The sequence below is a fragment of the Canis lupus genome, chromosome 16, assembly GCF_011100685.1.
Source record: "Canis lupus familiaris isolate Mischka breed German Shepherd chromosome 16, alternate assembly UU_Cfam_GSD_1.0, whole genome shotgun sequence".
Classification (NCBI taxonomy): domain Eukaryota; kingdom Metazoa; phylum Chordata; class Mammalia; order Carnivora; family Canidae; genus Canis; species Canis lupus.
Genome location: NC_049237.1, coordinates 20,201,835 through 20,227,131, shown reverse-complemented (window position 1 = coordinate 20,227,131; position 25,297 = coordinate 20,201,835). Strand labels below are relative to the sequence as shown.

Here is a 25,297-nt window from a genome sequence, read left to right as displayed (position 1 = left end):
TCTGTTCCTTATGTCTTTATTTTTAAAAGATTTTTATTCATTCGAGAGAGAGAATGAACAGGGAGAGAGGGAGAAGCAGACCCCCCGCTGAGCAGGGAGCCCAACAGTGCACTTGATCCCAGGATCCCGAGATCATGACCTGAGCCGAAGGCAGACGCTTCACCCAACACCCACTGAGCCACCCTTATGTCTCTTATGTCTCTATTGTCTTATGTCCCTTATATCTCTATTCTAAACATGAAGTCCCCTAGGGGCTCCTGGGTAGCTTAGTCGGTAGAGCATGCAACTCTTGATCTCAGGGTGGCCGAGTTCAAGCCCCAGGTTGGGTGCAGATTATCTAAAGGAAAAAAATAGGGCAGCCTGGGTGGCTCAGTTGTTTAGCACCACCCCGGGATCGAGTCCCATGTCAGGCTCCCTACATGGAGACTGCTTCTCCCTCGGCCTGTGTCTCTGCCTCTTTCTCTCACGAATAAATAAAATCTTAAAAAAACAAGGAAAAAAATAAAAGACAGCTTCTTTTCAGAAATTCTATCAATACAATCACTATTCTAAGCCTGCATCACAAAAGTCCAAAAATTCACATACATACCAAGCAAAGACTCCAATATTTTTCAAATGTGGAGTATTACTACATTTAAAAACCTATGTATTCACAAGCAAGTTTGAATTCACAGTGACTATTGTTCAAGATATAATTCTTTTTTTTTAAAGATTTTCTTTATTTATTCATGAGACACACACACAGAGGCAGAGACATAGGCAGAGGGAGAAGCAGGCTCCATGCTGGGAGCCCGATGTGGGACTCGATCCCCGGTCTCCAGGATTACGCCCTGGGCCAAAGGCAGCGCTAAACTGCTGAGCTACGCGGGCTGCCCTCAAGATAGAATTCTTTACTTTAATAAGTATACTTACTAATGTGATAACCCATGATATTTTGATATTTTGCTGTTAACAGGGGCTTTTATACTCAAAAAAGACAAATTATAAAAGACAAGATAAAAATGGGATTCTGTTAACAAAAGATCCTCTTCTGCAAAGTTAGCTTGAGCTGAGCCATGCCCCCGACTAGGTTTAGTGCATGTCAGGGGTGGTAGGGACCATTTGGGGTCTCAGCGGCTGCCCCCCACAGTGAGTGGCCTCAGGTCAGTTCCATGAGTCTTTGTGGAAGCAGGAGCCTGCACTTACTGTGTCAGTAAGTGCACTGTTTAGTTTGACGGATGCTGCCTTCTTCAGAGCAGGACCTGGAGGCTGGCAGTGTGCTGAGTTTGAGGGAAGGCAGGCGCCAGAGAGGAACCGACCTCTTCTGGCCTGACCCCCACCCACAGAGAATGTGGAGGCTCTCAGCTCGTTCACGCCGTTCTCTGCTGGTGGGCTAGCCAACTGGGGACACAAAGGCTTTCATGGGCCTTGCGCATCTCTAGACTTAAACCATTAGTTCAGGAGTGCACATGGAGACGCTTATATCACATGGTGATTTCTAAACATGAACTGCGTTGAGTCACGTGAAGATCGTACTTGGAAGTCTGAGACAGAGGGGAGTCTGGGGTGACCTCACTCAGGCCAGGGCAGCTCTCCAAGGTGGTCGTTCTGTGGGACAGCACGCTGCCAGGTATGTGCTTATGCCATATAAACCATGGTTCTAAGCACACGTTTTGATGACTTTCAACCAAAGGTGACACTTAAATCAAGTTTACAGCATTTAAGACAGAGAAGCAAATTCTAAGAGCCGGGGAAGCAACAGATGTTTGTCAATCTAGGACTTACTTCCTTCAGAGAATCTGCCAGTTTACTGTACTCAGCGGGGTGTGTCTTCCACTAGATGAACGTTCATTCCTGGCAGGCGGCAATTGTGTTATTCACATTTACTCCTCCTAGAACCCAGCTCAGAGGCACACCCATTACGTGTCCTGTATCTATCCAGGGACTTCAAAGTTGTTTAGTAAAGTGCTTTACAACCTGGAGTTGATGAGTGTAGGCGATGGACACAGACAGGGGCAGTGTCCTTGAGAGGCAAGTGCTGCTGGGAAGCTCCCGGACATACCAGGCTGTACCGGTACCTGCAAGGCTTAAGTCAACCGCTGACTTTTCAAACATACTTGCATTCCCAGTACTTCCCAATATCAGGTATCACATTTAACTCACGGTTTTGGAACTTTTAACCAATACACACAAAAGATAAAAACCGCATCAATTTCTACATAACTGCACCCTCTAGTGGACCGTCTGTCTATGGAAGACTACAACGATCGCATCCCACCCAGTCTCATTACTTAAGAGAATGTGTCCCGTGTCTGCCTGTCCTTCCCCCTTGCCTTCTCCTCACCCCATTCCATATACAGATATGTGAAAATCGTTTAAAACATAAACACAATATAACCTCGAATTAAAAAATGATCTCAAACACTGTATCTTAAATACAAGACTGTAGCATATATAGCTCAACCAAGCTTTTGCACATGGTCAGCAGAGTAACAAGCCTTTTGGGTTTAGAAAGGACATTTGCAGACAAATGACCACGCCCTTCTTCTCCTTTTCCAGACTACATTCTCAGGGAAGCTTTGCCTTGCAAAGACTTTGTTGCGAGGTCAGCCCTCTCCCTCAGCACACTGGCCTCCTCTGCCCTTGTGTGCACTTGCACACTCTTCAGCAGGAAGTGGCTGATGAAAAGCTTCAGACCTTCTCTCAACAAGCCTAGCTTCGGGTTGTCAGACACTCTGTAAAGGAGGTGCATAAATGTGCATCAGGGATAAGCCAGTCTTTCCCATACTGCAGTTTCTAGCAATTTCCAATTGGGAGATATAACCTAACTGCTTTTAAAAATAGAATTCTCAAGAGCTTATCAACATATTCTACATGTTAGAGATCGTCATTAGTTTGCTATTAGGCAAGTTTCATGTCCCCCAAATCGAATGTATATTAGCTTAAAATTAAAACTGAAAATAATGTATTAAGCTGTACATAATGTGTAACAACCTTGTCTTTATAAGTCAACATAAGTGAAAATAATTCTCTTTATCTCTTTTCCATATTTTCATAGAACAAGCTGAGAACATACCTTGCAAAAATTGAACCAAGGTCTTCAACTTCTGTTTCCATTAACAGAATATGTAATACTTTTCGTAAAAAGTGGACTCTGGGTTTATCCAATTCACTGAATTCAACTACCTAATTAGAGTCAGGACAGAGAGAAAGTTAAATTTAGTCAATTTTTTCACTAATTTCTAAAAATAGAGTAAAAAAATTACCCGCCCCCTTTAAGTAAGGCTACTTCCAGTTGTAGGAGATGCAGAGCTGCTGGCAAGGCCACCACAGGCCACCCTATACACTGCCCACAGGTATGTGCACACCACCATTGAGAGCACACTGCCAGTGCTAAGCTTTTATGGGTGCAGAACCTATGAATCAGGAATTTAATTCAGGAATTGAAACATACATATCTCCATGCCTTGAAAAAACTGCCCCCTAATTAAGACCATACATGAGAAATTCAGATCTAGGAGAAAATCACTCGTACATATATATGTATTCCCTAAGAAATTTATATACATTTTAGTACACTTACACAGGGAAATACAGCACAGAAATAATAAAATCAGAGAACAGAATTATAGATATTCACGTGGATATACTGCAAACTCATGCTGACTTAACAGGGAACTGTAGGAAGATTTTTGAGCATTTAAGCTCAAGCTGAGTTTGAGGGAAGGCAGGCGCCAGAGAGGAACCGACCTCTTCTGGCCTGACCCCCACCCACAGAGAATGTGGAGGCGGGGATAGGATAATGCTATCCATGTGGAGGAAAACTGTGTGCATGATGATGTGCCATCTGCACTAAGAGTTCAAGAGAGGCCCCTGTGAATTGGTGGTGGGAAGGGGGGAGTGAGGACCGGGGACAGATTTCTAGGACATCTCTAGGTTCTACTGAATCTAGGGAAACACCGTAGCCTATTTCGTTTGGAGCTCAAGACTTGAGTGAACTGAAGGCAAGATCTAGTCCTGCAATGAGAAGGCATGTACTCTCTATGCTTTACAGCACTCTCATTTTTATAATGTGGCATAAGGCTCAGTGCTCTGACTTTCAGTGGGACTTACAGTGGCCCACCCCTCGTAGCACAGCCCAGACACACAGTCAACCACTTCAGTGCCCTGGTGGACAGACATATAAGCATGACCAGGAAATTCCATCTGTAGTCTATCTGCGGGTCAGGGAGCAAGAGGCACAGAAGTCCAGACCCTGGACACTCACGCTGGCCCTCAGGTTCCCTCCCTGTCCACTCCAGACCAACGTCAGGGCACCTGCATTTCCCTGACTCGGATGTGATGCAGAAACAGGGCGGGGCTGGCAGGGGAGGGGGGTGGCATCACAAAGGGAGAAAAAGCGTGAGTCCTGCACTGCAGCTCACTGGCTCCGTCTCCTCATCCTCCTCCTGATTCGCCAGTGGCCAATGCAAGACTGTTAACTAGGACCTGCACATGAACCCAAAGTCCAAACAAGATTCTCGGAGATGAGCCAAACGACTTTAACTGTGTCTTCGTTTATGAGCTATGTTTACACTGCAAGCTACCCTGGCAACTTTATCTGATGGCTAGGACATTATAAAACCCTTTCCAGATAAGCTAGAATCTAAGGAAATGCATTTTCTTAAAATACCAAACTACACTATCAATACCAAATCAATACCACTATCAATACCAAATTGCACTATCATTTTCATTTTTCATTGCTTTTAATAATTTCATCCACAATACAAACCTTTAAAATAGAAAGTGGAAGTGATTTTGTCTTCAACAAGTAGGCTACCAAGTGAATCAAATTAGAGAAATTAGTGGCTGGCAAATTTTCTAAGTCCCGAAATTTATCCCATATGCTGAACTGGACAGTCATCTAATAGAACAATTGGGAAAAAAAAAAAAGAGTTACAATGCAGACAATTGTTACAGTAAGTGAGTAACGGTGTTAACCTCCAGGTCTTCTACTGCTCATCTACTTGCAGTATCTTCAAAGTTGAGTCAGGACAACACAGTGGTTTGAGACAGTGCCACTGTAATTTATTTGGATTTTCTGGCTCTGATCGGCAGAAATGTTGAGAAAGATCATAAAAAGCTGCTCCACGTAAGATCAAGGAGGCACTGCCCCAGGGATGGGGGCACAAGACACCCTCATCTGCGACAAAAAAAGGTAGCCCGGCCACTCTGCCTCAGTGATGTCCACTAGCTCCCTGGGAGGGGGTGCCTGGCCGTAGGCATGAGCCCTGGTACTGTCCCCACCCCCACAGCTCTCAGCTGGATAGACCCCTCACTCAGGGCACTCGTTCCGGGTGGGATGAGCCAGACAGAATATCTAGGAAAACTGTGGGGCCCAGGTAACCGGTGGGCTGCTAGTGAGGTTACCTGGAACTTCCTCTGGTAGTCACAGAACTTGCCAGCCAGCAACGCATAGAAAGGGTTGTAGGTTTTCTCCTGAAGGCAGCAATCCATGAGAACATGAACGATCTCCCTCTCCTGTTGGTCCTTCAGCCCAAGCCTACAAAACAGATAGTGATGAGTAAGGAATCTTTCAGAGGAGCACATGCTGCCTGGCAGTTTGGTTAAAAGGGAACCGAGGAGAGGGGGATTGGAGTTACAAGACAGGTGCTACGGGCAGGCCTGGCCTTGTGCCCAGGCATTTCATTCTGTGTTTGAAGCAATAAAAGAAAATATCAGATTTGTTAAGAAATATTTTATAAAGGTACGCAGATACTTTAAAAATTTTTACAAATAAATATAGAAATTATACCAGGAAGTTTTTAATTTAGAAGTAATCAGAAAAACCACCTCAATATGAGGATTCTAAGCAATTTATGGCAACCAACAGTCACTGTGAATAATCAGTTGGTCATCTAATATTTTTAATCAAAATAGATCATAAAATGTTCCAATTTGGAATGACCAGTGGCCAGTTCACAGGAGCAAGACTGCTGACCAGGGGACGCCTGGAGCCAGGGCAGGAGGAGAAACAGGACAATGCCGCCGCCTGGGCAGCATCTGACCCAACCCTTCATAACATGAAACTCAACTGTGCTGATTTCTTCAACATCTAATCCAAGTGTTTGCACTAATGCTTACTTCAGGAGCTTCTCAAATGCGTCCAAAAAATCTTCACTAGTCATTATTGTACAGAATATGTTTCTCCTGACATCGGTGTTCATTCTCTGCTTTCGGGCGAGTTCTAATATCTTCTTACTAACCTGAAAGAGGAGTAATTAAGGCACAGACCACAAGATTGTTTCAAGGAACAGTTACCTTGGTTTACTGTAGTATCAAAGTTTCTAAAAGATAACATGGATGCTTCTGAAGATTAATTTTGGTTACATGTAAATATACATAAGTGAATGCTGAATCTTTGTTCTCAGGTAAGCACCCACAAAGAGAAAACAGCAGCAAGAGACAAAACAAGCCACAAGAGTTTCAGAAAACTGCCCAACTTGGGAGAGCGTCTTAGGAGCAGCATGATCTTCAGTCTCGGCAATAATGACATGAATTAGAAGAGCCAGGATGACGAGGTGTGACATGGGCTCCTGAGACCAAAAAAAATGGGTATTGGGGGAAAATGAAGGAAATCTGAATAACATAAGGACTTTAGTTAATAATAAAATATAGAGAAATACAAAAAATTCCAACAATCTAAGCCCAATGGACCAGAAGCCACACCTCCTGGGACACACCGTCTGCCTCTCAAGCCTGTTACCTGCAAGGGGAGCGTTCCGGTTTTTGTTTTTTAAATAAAGATTTTATTTGTTTGTTTATTTGAGTGAGGGGGGGTGTGTGGCAGAGACACAGGCAGAGGAAGAAGCAGGCTCCATGCAGGGAGCCTGAGTGGGACTCAATCTCAGGATTCTAGGATCATGCCCTGAGCCGAAGGCAGATGCTTTAACCACTGAGCCACCCAGGCATCCCACATTTGGGTTTTCACACATTCCCCTGATTTCATTCAAGTTTTAAGTCCTTTATGTATGCTATTGTGGGACTTATAAAAATATGTTAAAAAGAAATAACAAAATGAATTAAATTATATCACAGAACAGTAACCACTGCTCTACGGTCTTTGAATAAACCCACATCTACACGTCTTGATAACCACCCAATGAATAAGGCGGCTACTCCAGGGAATGCCCAAGACACCATGGGGGATATGGACATGCTCCTGGTAGGAGTGCAGGGCTTTTTGTACCGTCTCCGAGGGGTGCTTCTCCAGTGTCTTCTGCTGGCTGTTGTCAATCATAGGGGCCCCACTCCACGCGGACCCCACGATCCACCAGCGCCCGGTCTGCTGGGCGTTCAGGACACTGTCCCAGGAGATGCGGAGCTGAGTTTCAGTACCCGAGCCAGCACTGCGTACCTGAGAGAAGGAAAAGGAGCTAGTAAACAGTTTAGTTGGCTCAGTCTGCATGATCATCACCCTTAGGCTTTTTCTGTTTTTGGATCATGGAGTTTTTGGTTTGTGAATATTGTGCTGAGTCACTGACAACTGTTAGTCACTGACAACTAGCTAGCTAGTGTGGAATAATGTCAAAGTTAGAGGTAAACTCAGTGCTTCTGGCTGAGATTTGTGGGCTTATCACCCCAAACACTCCTGTGTCTGGAAAGCTGTCACAGCAGGGAAAAAGCTCAGACTCAGGCCCCAAGGAGAGCTGAGTGGAGCTCCAGGTGAGAATGTGGCCCAGCAGCGCCTGGGGTTTGCTGAACCAACGATTCTAGATCTGTCCAGAGACAGGGCTGAGGACCCCCCCTGACTGAGGGTGTCAGTGGGGAGCTGTGGTCCCATGTCAGGGGCACATGAGGTGCTCCAACAGATGATCCCCACCCCCACTGCCACACTGACTTCACTGGTCTGGGTGGATCCTGGCCTGAGCCTCCTTTCATTTTTTTTTTTTTTTTGAGCCTCCTTTCAAAGTGATCAGAGACCTACTGTGCAGCTGAGTCCAGCAGCACAGGTTGAGTGCTGGGGACGCTTAACTCACAGGGGCTGCCCTGCCCATGGGCCACTCTGAGGCTCTCACCACAGAAATGTGAGGGTTCCTCCCAGTATCTTGGAACTCTTTTAAGATTTATTTACTCATTTGAGAGAGAGCAAGAGTGTGCGAGCTCACAGAAAGGGGAAGGGCAGAGGGAGAGAATCTCAAGCAGACTCTGACTCCCTGCTGAGGATGGAGCCTGACAGAGGGTTTGATCTCACCACCCCAAGATCATGACCTGAGCTAAAATCGAGTCAGCCGTTAGAGCGACACAGTCACCCCAGCGTCCCTCCAGGACATCTTATTAAGCAGATACGGCATCTTACAGCACCAAATGCTTTCCGTACTGTCACAACGAGCGCATGCAGACATGGGAACTCGAAATAAGAAGTGAAAATGCCTCACCAAAGCTCTCTGTAACTTCCTGAGTTTCTCCATTGGTTCAGGGTCATAGCCTGGAATTTTACGCATGTCATTGTTCTTCAGCGCCAACATGGTCTCTAACATGAACCGAACCTTTAAGGAAAAACGAGAACAGAAGAAACCATCATTTCATATAGTCTAAACATCCGACTGTCCGACTTGGGAAGGACACGCACAGTCACCACTGCCACTGACCAACCGCAGATGGTCTTCCAAGTTGACAGTGGCCATGAATATGAACCTCCTGCTCAGGACACTAGCCTATTTTAATACAATTGTGCCACCTGGCCTCCATCTGACACTGACACCCCCCCCCCCCCCCCCCCCCCGCCCTGAAATTCTGGCCAGATCTGCCCTCCTCTCCCCCGCCCTGCCCCACCTCCTCTGACCTGCCCCAGTGGCCCCCCACCCCACACTCTCACAGTTTTAGTTACCCTCTCTCCCTACTATATTTCAACTTCCTCCCCATTCTTACTTTTTGACTTTTAAATTAGAAATAACATTGTAATTAAGGTCATAAGAACAACAAAAAAGAATTTTTGCATATCCTTCTCTGAGATTTCCTCATGTACTACATTTTATTGAGATCTAATTAACACACCATAAAACTCACCCATTTAAAAGCATACAATGAACACATTCAGGGGTGTGCAGCTACCTTCATCAATTCCAGAATATTCTCACCCCCACCAAACTCCAAACCCATTTCAGGCATCCCCATCCTCCCCAGCCCTAGGGCACAGAGGTTACTTCCTGTCTCTGTAGACTTTTGTGTTTTAAACTTGCCTCTGAGCATTCAGCCCAGGGACACGGGCTTCCTTGGGACACTCAGGGACCTGACTCCAGGAGCTTCCTCATGCTCCTCCTCCCAACAAGGCAGATGAATGCTGGTGCTCTGAAACTGTGGGGCTCTGTTCACTTCCCAACCTGCACAGCTCCCAGGACCGCACCTCTCATGGCTGACCCCAGCATTCCATTTCAGGACTTCCAAAATGGGCCTGTCTTTCCTCCTGAGTCTGAGTCTTGTCCTACTGTCCTGCGGTCTACCAGGGGTGACCCTGGCCCTTCCTGTCCTTAAACCAGCCTTCTCCTCCAGTCTATACCATCTGGTCACTTCTAACTCCTAAATCCATATCTACTGCTACAATGCTAAGGCTCCCGGCCTGCCTACCTCCTCCTTCTCTCAGTGTAGTCAAAGTGACATGAAAACATCGTACATTAATTGCCTGCTCAGAACCTTCAGGTGCCTCCAGGATAAAACCCCAAGTCCCTGAAAGGGTTTACAAAGCACTCCTGAGGCTAGCCTCTGCCCACTCTTACTGCCCTGCTCCCTGCAGGTTCCAGACACAAACTCTTCTCTTGTTCCCAGAGTGACATCCTTTCCTCCCTTATGGGCTTCCTGGAGCCTATTTGTGCCTCCCAACCAGCAGATGAGGCAGGAGCCACAATGAGCCCCCATTTCCTAGACACGGACACCAAGGCTGGGAAGACTCAGGGTGCGTCACTGTTAAGCAGAAGAGCTGGAAATGCAAGAGCGCTGATGCCTGAGGCCCATGCCACATTGCCTTCCTCAGTAAACGTGTTTTGAAGATAAATTTTAAAGAAACTGATTCTGAAATTCGCAGAACACCTGAGTTCTTAGCAGAAAAACAAAGTTCATTTGCATACTGACAATAAAGCCACAGAACCTGATGAGGCAGAAGACAGTGGGGTAAATGCGATTTTACCCCAAATACTTATTTTTAAGCTCTGGTCAGTGTGTGGGCATCTGGGGACTTAGGAAGGTCAGGAGACACAGTTGTACCCTGGTCTGGTCCTGGAACTTGCCACCCGCCTCGCTGGCTTTGGCCTGGGCCTCCATGATCAGTTCCTTAAGTGACAACGCATCATCTTTCCTCAATGAGAAGCCCACGTTTTTCAGCATCAACAGGGTCAGCTCAATATCTTTTTCTGTGAAAGTTCCAATAAGTTTTTTCAAAATGTCAAAGACAAGGCGAGCTTGTACCACGTGGAAGTTATACAAATGGGCAATGATGGTAAGCAGGTTCTCACACTCTTTCCCTCCTCCTCCATTCTTATAGATGGTGTCAAACCTCCTCACCACGGCCTCCAAGAAGTGAGCACCGACCTGGACAAACAGAGCAGAGAAAGTATCACTGCAAACACGTAAGAATCAAATGTTAGCAAGCTATTTGCAGGGATCTTTCTTCCTCTTTCAATAAACTTAACTGTATGTAGAAAAAAGATCAGTGCTTTTTAAGTTAGTCTGTAAAACATACACACAGTATGGTATAAACTCCAATATGGCATAAACTTTATAAGCAGCTGTGTACACACTGGAGAACGCTACAGTAAATGACACCACACAGCCATCTGCCGTGACACCCAAATCTCTAAGCACATCCTCTGGTCTTTAAATCCAACAAGGCAGTATTTTTGGCCAGCAGCCCTTCCAGTTCCTTAGAAAAATGAAGTTATTAAAAACATTAAGAACGGCTACAGGTCAAATTACTTTTTTTTTTTTTTAATTTAAAAAAAAGACTTATTCATGAGAGAGACAGAGAGAGAGGCAGAGACACAGGCAGAGGGAGAAGTAGGCTCCCTACAGGGAGCCCAATGTGGGACTTGATCCCAGGAACCTGGAATCATGACCTGAGACAAAGGCAGATGCTCAACCTCTAGCCACCCAGGCTGCTGCTGCTGCTTTTTTTTTTTTTTTTTTTTTTTTAAATTTTTATTTATTTATGATAGTCACAGAGAGAGAGGCGCAGAGACACAGGCAGGGGGAGAAGCAGGCTCCATGCACCGGGAGCCCGACGTGGGATTCGATCCCGGGTCCCCAGGATCGCGCCCTGGGCCAAAGGCAGGTGCCAAACCGCTGCGCCACCCAGGGATCCCTGCTGCTTCTTTTTTTAAGGATTTTATCTATCAAACTACTCTTAACAACACTCATTTTCAATCTCAAGCTGAGGCTGGTGGGCAGGGGGGGCAGAAGTAGGCACAGGGGCTGGCATGGTGTGATGTCAGCACACTGGGCAAGAAATGATCACCTGGGGGATCCCTGGGTGGCTCAGCAGTTTGGCACCACCTTCAGCCCAGGGCGTGATCCTGGAGTCCCAAGATCAAGTCCCACATCAGGCTTCCTGCATGGAGCCTGCTTCTCCATCTGCCTGTGTCTCTGCGTCTCTCTCTCTCTCCCTCTGTCTCTCATGAATAAATAAATAAAATCTTTTTTTGTTTTTTAAAGAAATGATCATGTGAAACCAGACAGGCTCAGGTGATGAGAGCCTTTCAACCAGAAAACATCCTCCCACATCAAGCAGAGCTTAGTACGACTAAGCAACCTTTACTGAGCACTTCCTATGGACCATGCCACGGAATGTCCTCATTGCACGGAGACCTCATAAACCAACTCTACAGGGGAAGATACTGGTGTGGAGATTGCCAGCTGGCATCCCTGATGTGGTGGATGCTGGCACGTCCCCCTCCTGCAGAACCTCTAATAGCAAAAAGGACGTGGTTGGCAAGTCCATGGCCTTTAAAATGACCCATGCACAGGCCTGCTCTGCAAGACTCCAGTGAGTTCTGGGAACAAATGACAAAATGAGGGGGTAATGCATGCTGACCATGGTGCTGAAACAGCTCCAGAGCACTTTGTAGCTGCCACCCTGGGGCCAGCGCACATTCTTCTGGGCTCTGCTGTGGGTGTGAAGGGGGCTGCATGCCTACCTGTACTCCTGGCCCTGCTGGGGACTGAGAGGGCCAGGAGTAAGGGAGACACTGATATGCAAACCTCCCCCAGGGCTCAGGCAGTTAGCGGTGTTTGTTGCTGAGGCCCATTGTTGGGAGGAGGATGATCAGAACGGAAGAAACCAACCACCACAATAAATACTGTCCCACAGAAAGACTCAAAAGGTCAATGAGTTCTGCCTAGGAACATCCCCTGGGAAAATGAAGCCCTACTCACTAATCCACCGTCTGTTCCCATGCCGCAGTATTAACTTCTGGGATCAGACTATTCCTGCAACAACCCCGAAGAGGCCACACCGAGGGAATGGAATACTGCCTGGAGGTTGTGATGCACTGTATGAGGTGACAGATGGGGAGCTGACACCACAGAGCCTCCCTGATGCTGACCCAGAGGGCCACCGACCCAGGACAGAGGACACAAGAGAAGTGGGGACAACAACTTGCTCAGTAGCACCTATTTGGTAGCAGGCATCAGGCAGGTGTTTTGCGTACACTGCCCAATTTAATCCTGACAAAATACCCCACTTCACAGAAGAGGGCACAGGAAGGTCTGGAGCCCACCTGGAGGTGGCCCGGGGGGCTCCAAGCCTCGGGCCTGTCACACGTCCCCTCACTTAATTCAATCCAGTTTTGCCTCCCATTCTTCAGGCCCTCTTACTGATGAAAAACTGATCTCCATCCAGTATGAATGCTTAAGTAGTAAGACCATATGGACCACAGTGCTCAGAATATCTGAAACAAGTTACCCGTACAGCTGGAATTCAAAGATGAAGGCAGTCCAAAATGTCAGTCCCCCCAAAAAAGTCATTAATAAATGAGAAGGCACGTTAGATTGGATCAAGCACAAAATCAAGTGTTCATGTGACAGTAACAAAGTGGTATCTCCCGAACGGAGCCCGCTGCAAGGCACTGTTTGCACACTGGTAACAGCCCAGGGGAAGGGAGCCCTACCTCCACCCCAACTGTGTGGTGAAGAACACTGAGCAGGAGCACATGCTCCATCATCAGCCTGCTGGGCATGGCGGTGTCTGGAGCACAGGCACTCATGAGGATGTCCGTCAGAGTGTCGTTCATGTCCTTCCTGCTGTGGGCCATGTACAGCTCCTCCAGCTGCCCACTTATGGAGGCTATGCTCGGTTCACTCAACCTGCAGACAGTAGTAAAGGCCTCAAATCAGGAATTAGTTTTTAGTTTGATTTAAAAGAATGAAAGTCATCAACATTACCAATACATCCTATCTCATGTACACCTCTAACCCGTGAATAGTTTTTATCTCGCCCCAGCAGATACTGCATGTAATAGCACATAATCCTCTGGAATCCTTTAATAACCACACTGCCATCTTTCCACTTGAAATATGGCCCCAAGGAAGCACACACGGACTCTCTTCAAGACCAGGGAGACTGTAATGACCATACTTCCCTGGTATCTGATCCAGCATCTGAGTCAGAGGCAAGGAAGCACCCTTACTTTTAGCACATCAGTATGTGCTGTAGGGAAAAAATCCAACTTTTCCACTCTTTGGTGAGTGGCCAGCATAAAAATCTTTAGTTCCCACCCTGGGAAAGGTTGCTCTATTCAGAGTGGAGGGGAAAGAGGGATACACACATGAAGATTATGCACTGCACCTGTGCTGACACTGAGCATTAAAAAAGCATGTTTGGTAAAATTCCAGGCTGTATCATGGAAACAGTATTTTGTTTTGGTTTTAAATTTTCTTTTTAAAAAGATTGTATTTATTTATTCATGAGAAACACAGAGAGAGAGAGGCAGAGACAAAGGCAGAGGGAGAAGCAGCCTTCATGCAGGGAGCCTATAATGTCCCGACTTGATCCCAGGTCTTCAGGATTGTGCCCTGGGCCAAAGGCAGGCGCTAAACCGCTGAGCCACCCAGGGTTCCCGGTTTTAAATTTTCTTTAGGGGAGCTTGGGTGGCTCAGTTGTTGAAGTATCTGCCTTCAGCTCAGGTCATGATCTCAGGCTCTTGGGATCGAGCCCCACATCAGGTTCCCTGCTCAGTGGGGAGCCTGCTTCTCCGTCTCCCTCTGTCCCTCCTCCTGCTTGTGAGCATGAGCAATCTCTCTCTCTCTCAAAAATAAAATAAAATAAAATCTTAAAAAAAATTTTTTTTTAAAGATTTATTTGAAAGACTGCAAGTGCATGCAGGAGTGAGTGTAGGGGCAGGGCAGAGGGCTAGGACGAAAGTATCTCAAGTAGACTCCCTGCTGAGCAGAAGCCTGACATGGGGCTAGATTTCATGATCATGACCTGAGCTAAAATCAAGAGTTGGATGTTTAACTGACTGGGCTGCCCCAGAAACAGCATTTTGTTTTAATTAAAAATTAAGCAATGGGTGTGAGTGGGGAAGAGGGTGGGGGAGGGCTGGGTGGGACCACAAAGGCTAGCAGGAGAGCCATGTGATGCCAGGGGGGTCCTGTGTTCATTGTGGGCAGGTACCCGCCACTTTTTGTGTGAAAACGCTTCAGAGAATGCACACACGTGTAACGAGCAAGGGGGCAGAAGACCGCACTCCTGACACAGTGTCCCTGCAAGAGTCGGCCCTGCCAGGCCTGTTCCTGGGACTTCTCAGAACAACCATGTGGGCAACCTGTATGGCTTTCAAACCCTGAAGGTTCAAAGTACCAAATGGTAAATGTGGGCATCCTGCTCTTCAAGCTGCAACAAGACAGGAACAGAAAGGAGCCAATTGAGTCCTACAATCCTTGCCACGCCCGTCACTTACGGTTTAATTCCTGGGAAAGTTTCTGTATTTTTGGAAAATAGGCTCTTGGCGCTGCATGGAATGACAATGTTGTGAGGTTTTACCTGTTAATGAGACCTTTGACGTGTTTCTTTAGTCTTTCCAGTCCCTCTTTTTTCTGACCACTCGCTGTCTCTTCAGCTTGCCTCACGTGAGGTGGGATGTACTTTCCTTCATTTTCACAAAAACTCTGCTTGGAAGGACAGAATCACAAGAATTTTGCATTGAACAAGTTCCAGTTTTCTCCTTGCTATGCTCACATTTATGTATTAAAGTCCCAAGGACTGGCAGAAGCTGTGACTACTGAGCACTGCTGCTTAATCACCATCAGAAATTTACTGAGTGCCTGGGGGAGTCCTGAGTAACCCTGCTGGGTGTCACCATGGACGTTACTGTCATCTTATCATCGTGTTTTTCCCTCTGTAACTCTTCAGAGCTGGCCGTGCCCTCTTCCACCTGCCCAGCACAGCTCTACATCCTACACTTACCCAGGCTTAACTTATGGTGGGCCTGGCAGTACATAAGCACCACCAGATCTGGAGGGAGAGTGTCCTAAGACAACCTCAAACTTGTTCAAAACGAAATTCATATGTACACATATAGGACAAAATCCCAATCAATCCATTGCTGTTTCCTAAATCATCAACTGGGAAGGTCACACATCATTACCACTGACCAACACTCCCTGGGCACTTAAGTGAGGGCCTCAGGAGACAAACATTTTAAGTCCTGATCATGCTGTCAGGACGTTTAAACTTAGGTGGGTTGGAGAAATCACACGTATATAGAAACTGGTACTCTGGAAACACCCATTAGTTCAGACTGTATGTTAATTATACCTCAAGGAGCTGTGGAAGAAAAGTTAGGAATAGCCAAAAAATAAAGTTCTAGGAGAGGAACTGATGGCAGTTAAAGACTGCTCACAGAGCGCCAGTGCTAAGGCACCAGGACAAAAATGAAAGTTAATTTACTTATGATGGGGAAAGACTCCCAGAGATGAGTGACTTGAACAGATAAAGAGAGTGAGAAAATGAGGAAAGATGCTGCAGGTAGAAGGAATACATGTATTTAGGGGCAGAATGTTGTAGCGGTGAGACGCGGGAAGGAGTGCACGCTGATGGGAAACTATTTTCAAGGCCAGGGGCCAGCCCGTGAGGGCCTTGACTGCTCTGTTGTGGATTTTGAACTTGATCTTCAATGTATGAGTTTACTCAAGGCAGTGTTGTAGACTAGCTGTTGTTTCCAAGAATCACTGCAGGAGCAGCCGGACAGGAAAAGGACTAGGTGAGGGCAGAGCCAGTGAGGGGTGCTGCACACACCCCTTACCGCCCAACAGGGCTGAGGGGGAGGGGATTCAAAGTCGAGTTTGGACAGTAAAGAAAGAAGATGCCACCTCAGAACAACTGCTGGGAATGGCCCTGGGAATGGGGATAAAAAGATCTTCAGAGATGTCTTCTCCCTGAACTCCTTATTGAAATTAACACACATAATGGACCAAATAACCCGATTTACCCACACTCGACTCGACAATTAACAATACATCTGTCCCACCCTTGCCACCACTCCTTATTTCGAGAAAAGCCCCGGGGAATTTAGGTTGTTCACACAATACCTGCTCTGCTGTGTCAGAGTCCTCGGAGGAGGATGGTTCGCTCTTTTCTTCTACAAAGCGGACTCTCTTTTTGTCCCTTTGCCGCGTGGCTCCCCCCTCTTCTGCTTTCTTTTGCTTCTCCTCTTTCACATCCTCTTCCTCACTGTGTGTTCCCAGCTTGCTCTCGTCCTCTTCCACATCCTCCTGCGGCCCCTCGTCCTCCGTGTCACTCTCTAAGTCACTTTCGGGGAGAGTCGGTCCCGCATCCTCCTCGGTATCCTCCTCCTCCTCGCCGCTGCTGCTGCTTTCATACAAGCCATTATTTTTTCCAGACTCCAGGGCTCCGAGGATGTAGTCGAGCCCATCGCGGGCAAAGCTCAGCGGCACGGAGCTGCCGTCGCCCTTCCTTTTGCGCTTGTTCAAGCCGAGGCACCGCTCCAGCTTTCGGATCTCCCGGTCCTCCTCCTCGTTGGCCGCCAGAAGAGCCCGTTTCCGAGCGGCGGCAGTGGCTGCGGCTGCGGCTGCGGGGGGCCTGGTCCCCGCGGGGGGGGCCCTGGCCTCGGGGCGCGCCCGGGGGTCCCGGGCCCGGGGCGGTCGCAGCCCCTTCGACGGAGGCGGGGCCCGAGCAGGGGGCGGCCAGGCGCCTTCCTCCGCCGCCTCCTCCACCCGCAGGTCCCCCGCGGCCCCGGCTCCTCCGCCGCCGCCGCCCACTGGGCCCGCAGACCTCTGCAGCCGCCGCGCCTTCTTCAGGTGCCGCTTCTCCTTCCTCAGCTCCCTGCGGCTTTTCCTCTCGCCCGGGCGCACGCGGCCCTCCGTCCGGGGCCCCGCGCGGCCGCCGGGGGTCTCCCCCTCGGAGGCCGCCTGCACAAACTCCTCCACCGCTAGCTTTAGCCGCTTCAGAGCTCCCTCGGTGCCGACCCCCGGCCCGCGGCGTACCCCGCGTCCGCGCTGCCTACAGGGTCCGCGCCCCCAGCGCCCGCGCCGGCGCGTCACTCCCGCGCTCGTGGACGCCGCCATGTTCCTGGATGCTCCGACTCCGACTTCCGGGAGGGGCGGGACTTCCGGGCGGAGCGGGCGCGGCGCGGGATGGGACGGCGCCCCCTGCTGGCGGGAGGGCGGCAGCGCGGGGAACCGCCCAGGAGCAAACAGCACCTGCTCTCCGGACACGTAAACTCCGGGTGACACAAATTCTTTTTTTCTTTTTTTTTATATAAATTTATTTTTTATTGGTGTTCAATTTGCCAACATAGAGCATAACACCCAGTGCTCATCCCGTCAAGCGCCCCCCTCAGGGCCCACCACCCAGTCACCCCACCCCCCGCCCACCTCCCCTTCCACCACCCCTAGTTCGTTTCCCAGAGTTAGGAGTCTCTCATGCTGTGTCTCCCTTTCTGATATTTCCCACTCATTTTTTCTCCTTTCCCCTTTATTCCCTTTCACTATTTTTTATATTCCCCAAATGAATGAGACCATATAATGTTTGTCACAAATTCGTGCACGTTTAAGGAGTGACGGTAAAGAGGCCTTGTGGGGGCCTGCACAGAAGGAAGCGAAGTTGTCTGGACAGCGTGACTCTTCAGGCGCATCATGCATCCAGAGGGAAAATATGAATGCTTTCTGTATTTCCAGGGGAGACTTCATCCAAGCTTAGTATTCTGAAAACTGCTAATTTCACTCAACCTCAGGCCTCAGATCTCTCCATGTACAGTTAGTGGCTCACCTCCGTACTTACTAGGGCTGCCTGGCGGGTCATGGGGTGGTGTCCCAGTCCTTCCATAGGAGTCGTGGTGTCCGGGGTCACGGCAATTATCTACCAGAGACTGGGAAGGCGACCTTGTTTGGAAGTAGGGCCTTTGCAGCTGTGATCAGGTGAAGAGCAGGTGACATCTGAAAGGAAAGTAACATCATGCTAATTATACCTTAATTTTTAAATTAAAGGGTGGGAGAAGGACTTCGTGGATTTCCCCGGAGGTTGGGGCTCATGGGAAGAGGCAGCATGAGGTGAGAGGCCAAGAGGTTTCTACAAGCCCCAGGAACTCCGAGAATTGCTGGCCACCACCAGCTGCCGGCAGAGGCTTGGGACACCACGTTCTCTCCCAGAGCCCCAGGAGGACGACCCTACCCAGCCTCACCATCCAATTCCAGCTCCAGGACCCAGACTATCCATTTCTGATGTGTTAGGCTGCCCGGTGTGTGGTCCTTTGTTATTGGTGATTCATATAGAAACTAGTATCACAGATTGAAGGAGGAAGGTGGAAGGAGACGGTGCTTGTAGCGTCCTGGGAACAGAAAGTCACACCTCGGGAAGGACGACAGTGATGACCAGACAAAAGTGCAGAACTCAGAGTTCAACAGCCAGGGCCCTGGGGCTTAGGTTCAAATCCTGACCTTGCCGCCTCCGGGCTGTGTGACCTTGGTTACCCTTGCTGAGTCTCAGTTTCTCTATCTGCAAAATGGGAGGATGAGCGTGCCTATCCCGGAGGGCTGATGTAACAATCAGTGAGGTTTTAAAAGCTAACTTCCTTGTTCCGTTCCGTAGCAGAGCTCACACCGCTCCTCTCTTGCAGTCCCTCAGTGCCTCAGCCAGGCCGTCTCTGGGTTCTCGGTGTGTCACACCCTCATCCTGTCCCCTGGTGCTGGTTAGTTGTCTCCTTGATCATCTGTATTTGGGGCTGCACTGTTCTTCAGGTGCACCTGGAAGTGCTTGTTTGCTTGGGCCACGAACGCTCTGGGGATGACTATTTCAAAGGCTGAAGGTAGGAGCCATGTCCGATAAGCCAACTCCAGTGTGGAGAGATCCAGGTGTTGTCTGCCTGTTTGGATCATGCTAAGTTCCTGGAGAGAAGTGTCAGGGGAGGGAGGGTCTCCCACCAGGGCAGCCCCCGGCCCTGGGGTTCTGGGGCTGAGGAGCAGGTGCCTGAGTGCTGGCCTACCGCCGCTTTCCTGGCCTCAGCTGTGTGCCAGAGCGAAGCCCGAGCAGGGATGAGAAAGCAGGTCTCTGCGTGTCCTCACCTCCAGCCTCTGCAGGGCCCACGCTTCTGCTGTTACGGCCTGGGCTCCATGCTTCCTTCTCCTTGAGTATTTTCTCTGATACTCACCAGGGAGAAGGGGCAGAGCCCCTTGTTTCTAGCCCCTTTTGATAGGAACCATATGAACTCAACGTATTCACTACTGCAAAGTTCTTAGAAGGGGTTTGGCACATAGCAACAGCTCTGCAAACATCTGCAACCCCCCAGGTCCTCTGGCATTTGTGGATCGTTCTGCTCCCTGGGCTGGCAGCACCCAGACCACTTTCACAGGTTCTGGCTTCCGTAGGGCAGAGTTTGCTATGCTCTGAAGCCGCGACTTCGGTGAGGGGTTGATGTGGATAAATCTTGGGGGTATATTTCAGCCCTGAAATCCTAAAGTGATGGAGGCCTTTGACATGTATTCAGGCTACACCTAATCTGGATGCATCTCCAGCTTGCAAACTGCTAGAGCCGCCCTGGCCAGACATTCAGGCAGGTGGTGAGGAGGAAGTTCTGTTTCCCTAGTGAGAGCAGCTGGGGCTGGAGAAATAAGAGACTTCATGTCCTGTTGCCAGGACAAGGGAGACAAGCATAAGACAGTCCATTAACAACCCAGGGGCTGATGCCACCAATGGTCCACAGCCTGCAGTAGAGTAAGGGCTGGTCTGTGTGCTCAGGGGTGTGCGCATGCAGAATACCAGCTGGGGGGCGGGTGGGGGCCAGGTGTGGCAGGTTTGGCCACCCCGTGTTGCCGTCTAATCCTGGGAGTGAAGGAAACCAGTTTGTTGTGTTAGGTGGAGAAGTGGGTAAGAGCATCGGGGGTGACCTAAACAGCTGGGGTGTACCTAAACAGATCAGCATTCTGGGAAGCTCACCCCACTGCCTGCGGGACTGGCAAAGGTGCGTCGGAATTGATGGGCAGACACAAGGCCGCTGCATCACACATGTGTCCCCAGCCTGGAAAAAACTGCAGGTTGGGGCTTTGCCTGACAGCTTTTAAAATATAATAGCATGAATGATCTATTAAGAGTAATATGATATACAATCTAAAGCGTAGCCTTGAGCTCAGTGTCTTAGTCTGACTGTAACAACGGCACAGTTGGAGGCTGAACCAGCAGACCTTGATCTCTCACAGACGTAGAGGCTGGAGGGCCGAGGTGAGGGTGCTGCAGGTTCAGCACCTGGTCTGCAGACGGCATCTTCTCGCCCGTCCTCACTTGGAGGAAGTGCGAGGGAGCTGGGGGTCCCTTCTGTGAAAGCGCTGATCCCACCGTGGGGCTCCACCCTCCTGCCCTACTCACCTCCCTGGGTCCCAGCTCCAGACACCATCATACTGGGAGTGAGGACTCGAACACATGAATTTGGGGGGCACACAAATATTCTGTCTATAACAACAAGGCTCACAAACTTTCTTTTGTTTCAATGCAGCAATTTCTTGATAAAAATTTTTTCCTGATGGAAAGTAATTCATGCTCACCATAAGAAATGTCACCATTATAGTTTCATATGTAATGTAAAAGGGGCAAGTCTGCCATATGCTCTTCTTGCAAGAAATGCATATCCTTCTGGATAGTTAATGTATATACTAACTTTCATTAGGATTATTATTTTATTTGTTTTACCAAAAGGATCTATTGTTTTGCAATAAATGATAGATACAGCTTAGGGTTCCCCCCCCTCCGCCATGTCGGTGGCCTGGGGCCTGGCAGCAGCATTACCAGAGGCAGGTTGGGAATGTAGTGTCATGGGTTCTCCTCAGACCCACAGAGTCAGAATCTACGTTCAGCGGCCTCCAGGATGACTCCTGGCACATAAACATCCAAGAGTCCTGACTCTGGATCCCCCACTATTTGTAAGGGCTTGATGGGCATAGCTTTGGTAGCCAATCTACAAATGAGGAATATTTGATTGTTTCCTTTTAAAAACACTTTTTTTTTGTATTACTAAAAAATGCTACAGTAAACATCGTGTGTGTCTGCAGGAACAGGCACATGCTTTACAAGATTGTCATTCTAGGGCAGCCCCAGTGGCTTAGCGGTTTAGTGCTGCCTTCAGCCCAGGGTGTGATCCTGGAGACCTGGGATTGAGTCTCATGTCTCTCTCTGCCTGTGTCTCTGCCTCTCTCTCTCTCTCTAATAAATAAATAAAATCTTTAAAAACAAAAAACCCCCACAAGATTGTCATTCTAGAAATTGCTTAGAGAAAGTGTAGAAGTATATATTTTTAGGGACACCTGGGTGGCTCAGTTGGTGAAGCATCTGCCTTCGCCTCAGGTCATGATCCTGGGGTCCTGGGATTGAGCCCCACGTCAGGCTCCCTGCTCTGTGAGAGTCTGTTGCTATCTCTCTGCTGCTCCTCTTGCTTGTGCTCTCTCTCTCTGTCACATAAATAAATAAATAAAAAATATATAAATACATATATCTTAAATACGAAGATGCCACGTTTGCAACCTTGCCCGTCTGTGCTGCCGTTGGGTGTGTGAGCATCTGTCCCCACAGCCTCTCCTTCACGGACCCCTGGGTGTTCCACGTTTGCCATCCGGTAGGTGAAGGGTCAGCATCCAGGGAGGCGCTGAGTGACCCCTGGCTGTAAAGTTGCACACACCTCCCTCCTTCTGCCTCCTTCAACCCCGGGCCTGAGGAACCGCAGCCCAGACGTCTTCCCCAGGATCCAAGCCTGTCCCCTGCTGGAGATCATTCAGCAAGCCCCGGAGTCCTCTCCTCTGCACCCTGTAGCCCCTGCCTGGTGTGGGCCCCAGCATCTCCCGCCTCTGCCTCTCTCAGGTCCATGGACCGCCGGAGTGCTCACTCTCAACCTCAACCTCCCCTTGCCATCCTCTTGCTGAGGATCATTGATGGCTCCCATAAGAACCAAGTTCAAAGCCTGGCCTTTCAGCCCCTTTGGGTCCCCGCCCCTGCCCCCCCCCCCCCCCCCGCCAGGGGCCTCCCTTCCCCACTGGGTTTGGCCAAACAGTAGGTCTTGTACCTCCTTGAGTGCCCTCTGGCTGCAAGTGTCCCATCTGCTTGATCACCCCCTGCTTCCCCCAGGCCCGGCTTCCTGCTTCCCTTGACCACCTGCCTCTGTCTCCCAAACTGGAGAGCTCAGATTTGGTCGTCTTCCCCTTTCTACTGCCATGTGTCTACCCAAGACCTACTTCTATTCCCGGTGGGCAGTATGGGCTCAAATATTTATTGGGCAAGTGTGTGACTGAGTGGACTCCTTGGAATGGCCAAGTGCAACCACACTGGGGCGGAAGGACCTTTGAGAGCCCATGTCTTCAGTCTTTTCCTTGCTGCGGTAATTAGCTCCGCGGAGGGTGGGGGGGGAGGTTAGTCAGGAGCTGCAGGGTCCGGCTCCCCTCCTGATGGCACTCAGGTGGCACTCGACTGCAGTGACCGGGCCAGATTAGATGTGGCCAAGGACATTTCCAGGGGAGAGGTTTCCAGGGTCCCTTGGCTCTTGGCTGAGCATGTCCACGGGCCTTGGGTTCTGTGTTTAGTAGAGCTTAGCTGCAGGGTAGGCACCTTCGGCCACCACCCACCAGATGACTCAGGACTTGTTCCTGACTCATAGACCTGTGCTGACATCTCTCGTGCAGTAAAGAAAAGGAACAAAAGTCACAGTTATATGTTGTGATTTTCTGTATTTTTAGTTTACAAGCCAACTGTTTATCACATTAAGACACTGATCTATAAATAAATTTGAAAGCGGTGATACGTCTGGGCCTTTGCAGTCTTCAAGTTGAGGTGATGATCTGTACATATATTTCTCCGTGTCATTGATCCCTATATTATTAATGCCATGGCTTTCATTACAGTTATCCATCTCATTCCTGATTACCAAAGTCCTTACAAAACCTTTGTCCCCTGGTACGGGCCCCGAGGTCAGCTCTTTTGAGTTTGAGTAACATAAGGCTCTGTGGACTTCTGGCTGTATTTCAGATGCGCCATTAGTTTTCAGGAACTCTTTCTGTTCTTTCTGTGCACCCCCCCCCAAGTCCTCAGTGGCTCCTTCCCATCTAGAGGGATGCTACCCCGCTTTGCAGCACTTCCATTACTAATACCCTCGAATTAGGGGAGTTATAGTCTCTCCCCGGGGAATTACCCTATTTCACCAGGTGTGTAGGATTTCTCACTGCTTTTCATTACTGTCTTTGTGCTTCTGTGCAAGACTTCACGGTCAGGCAGACTTGTGCCCGCATGGGGCAATCATGGGTGTGTGTGTTTCCTGCCAGTGTGCCCACCTGGGACCCTCCCTCCCGATGCGCTGTGTACACCCAGCTCTGGGCCAGTAGTAGTAAACAGAGGATGTCCGCATTTACACGTCCCTATAAAACTCTCAGTTTTCTACACTGCTGTTTGATCTTGCTTATACTGCATCTTGCTTACACGAGAGCAAGCTAATAATATAATTTGAGTTTTGCAATAAAAGTTTTCACTTAGGATAAAATTCTACTTGGGATCATCACTGGCTAAAGTCCCTGGCCCTTTAATGCTGCTCAGATCACAGACTAAATGTGACCATGGTCTCCTCCATCCAGAAACCCTGGCGACATAACAGGCATGCATATTTTGCTTTTCTCTGAATAGAAACAGTTTTTCAGTTTATTTTGGTAAGTTCAATGTAAAGTTTTAGAAAATATTGAAAAGTTTGAAACATAAGGTTGCAGAAGACATTTTTGTCAGTGCTCCCTTGTGTCCTCCACATAACATGTGCCTACGAGGTCGGAGCAAGGTCTTCTCTGGTCTGGCCAGGGGCAGGGTGAGGAGCTGCGGGCAGGGAGCATGTACTTCCGTGAGCCTTACGATCCTTGACTCAAGGTTTGCTTCTGGAAGAATCCAACTTCATGCAGGGGTTTAATTAGCAATAATCGCGCCTCGGATAAACCTCATTGGCTATGATACTGCCACTGCATAAAGCTTCATGCAGCCGTTTAAAGAAAAGCAAAGCCTGGTAACAATACTGGAACAATTATTTAGAAGTAACCTGTGTAGAGAACTCTTCTCCTCTTTCTAAACCCAAAGATCTTTTTTGGTTTTCTGTTTTCCTGGCACAGAATGCTGTGAAGGTGATAGCTCACTGTGAGGCTCGCTGGAGAAGCAGAGGCTGGCGTCCCCAGAGCCCAGCTCGGCAGGCAGGTGGCATTGAGGTTTGTTCTCACCCTGCCATCCCCAGAACCAGCGATACTACACCCCAGCTTGCCAGTCACCCTGCCCTGCCCTTTCTCTGGGGAACATATCTTCCCGCAGCTGGCCCCAGCCACATATGACCTCTGTTTTGAGATTGACCTTGGGTTCTCTTGCTGCATTCCCAACAGTGGTTGAAGTGGTGGGTGCATGGTTTTTATGGTTTCATCCAATGGAGGGGACCTGGGTCACATGGTTTCGATTTCTCAGGGCCTGGTGTAAAGGTCTTTGGAAAGCAACAGTCTGTTGGTTGCTTGAGGTGCAGACATTTTAAATGTTTGCAACAGCAGAGCTGGGGCCCCTGGTCTGGTCATTTGGATTTTGAGGTTCGTACAGGAGATGGTGGGCTTGCTTTGGTTACTTTAGTTATTCACACTGCAACATACACAGTTCTGTGGAGAATTTTAACAGGTTCTTCAAAAACTATTTGTCGGTCTTACGTTAATAATAATGAGCTTGGATATAATTTAATATTTCTGTGTTAATAAGAATAGCTAACATTTATTGCATGTTTGCCGTGAGTCAGGTGCTCTTCCAAGATTTTTAGAAATATCAGTGTAGGACACCTGGATGGCTCAGTGGGTG

General features: G+C 48.7%; 1 protein-coding gene and 1 pseudogene across 2 annotated transcripts; both read right to left on the bottom strand.

The window, feature by feature from the left end:
* Nucleotides 1-1,698: 1,698 nt before the first annotated feature.
* On the bottom strand, nt 1,699-17,545 carry NOM1 (nucleolar protein with MIF4G domain 1). Of its 2 annotated transcripts, none has more exons than XM_038559832.1 (11): nt 16,540-17,545; nt 14,993-15,120; nt 13,119-13,314; nt 10,222-10,545; nt 8,400-8,510; nt 7,211-7,378; nt 6,106-6,227; nt 5,392-5,524; nt 4,754-4,885; nt 3,056-3,165; nt 1,699-2,714 (listed from the first exon to the last, which is right to left on the bottom strand). In XM_038559832.1, exons 1-11 carry the CDS (start codon nt 17,533-17,535, stop codon nt 2,540-2,542), a joined length of 2,595 nt encoding a protein of 864 aa, XP_038415760.1. In that variant the 5' UTR covers nt 17,536-17,545; the 3' UTR covers nt 1,699-2,539. The 2 variants fall into 2 exon arrangements, with proteins under 2 accessions (XP_038415760.1, XP_038415761.1); XM_038559833.1 differs by having other exon boundaries at nt 14,993-15,117.
* Nucleotides 17,546-24,351: 6,806 nt separating this feature from the next.
* On the bottom strand, nt 24,352-24,447 carry LOC119869641 (annotated as a pseudogene).
* Between the last annotated feature and the right edge of the window lie 850 nt (nt 24,448-25,297).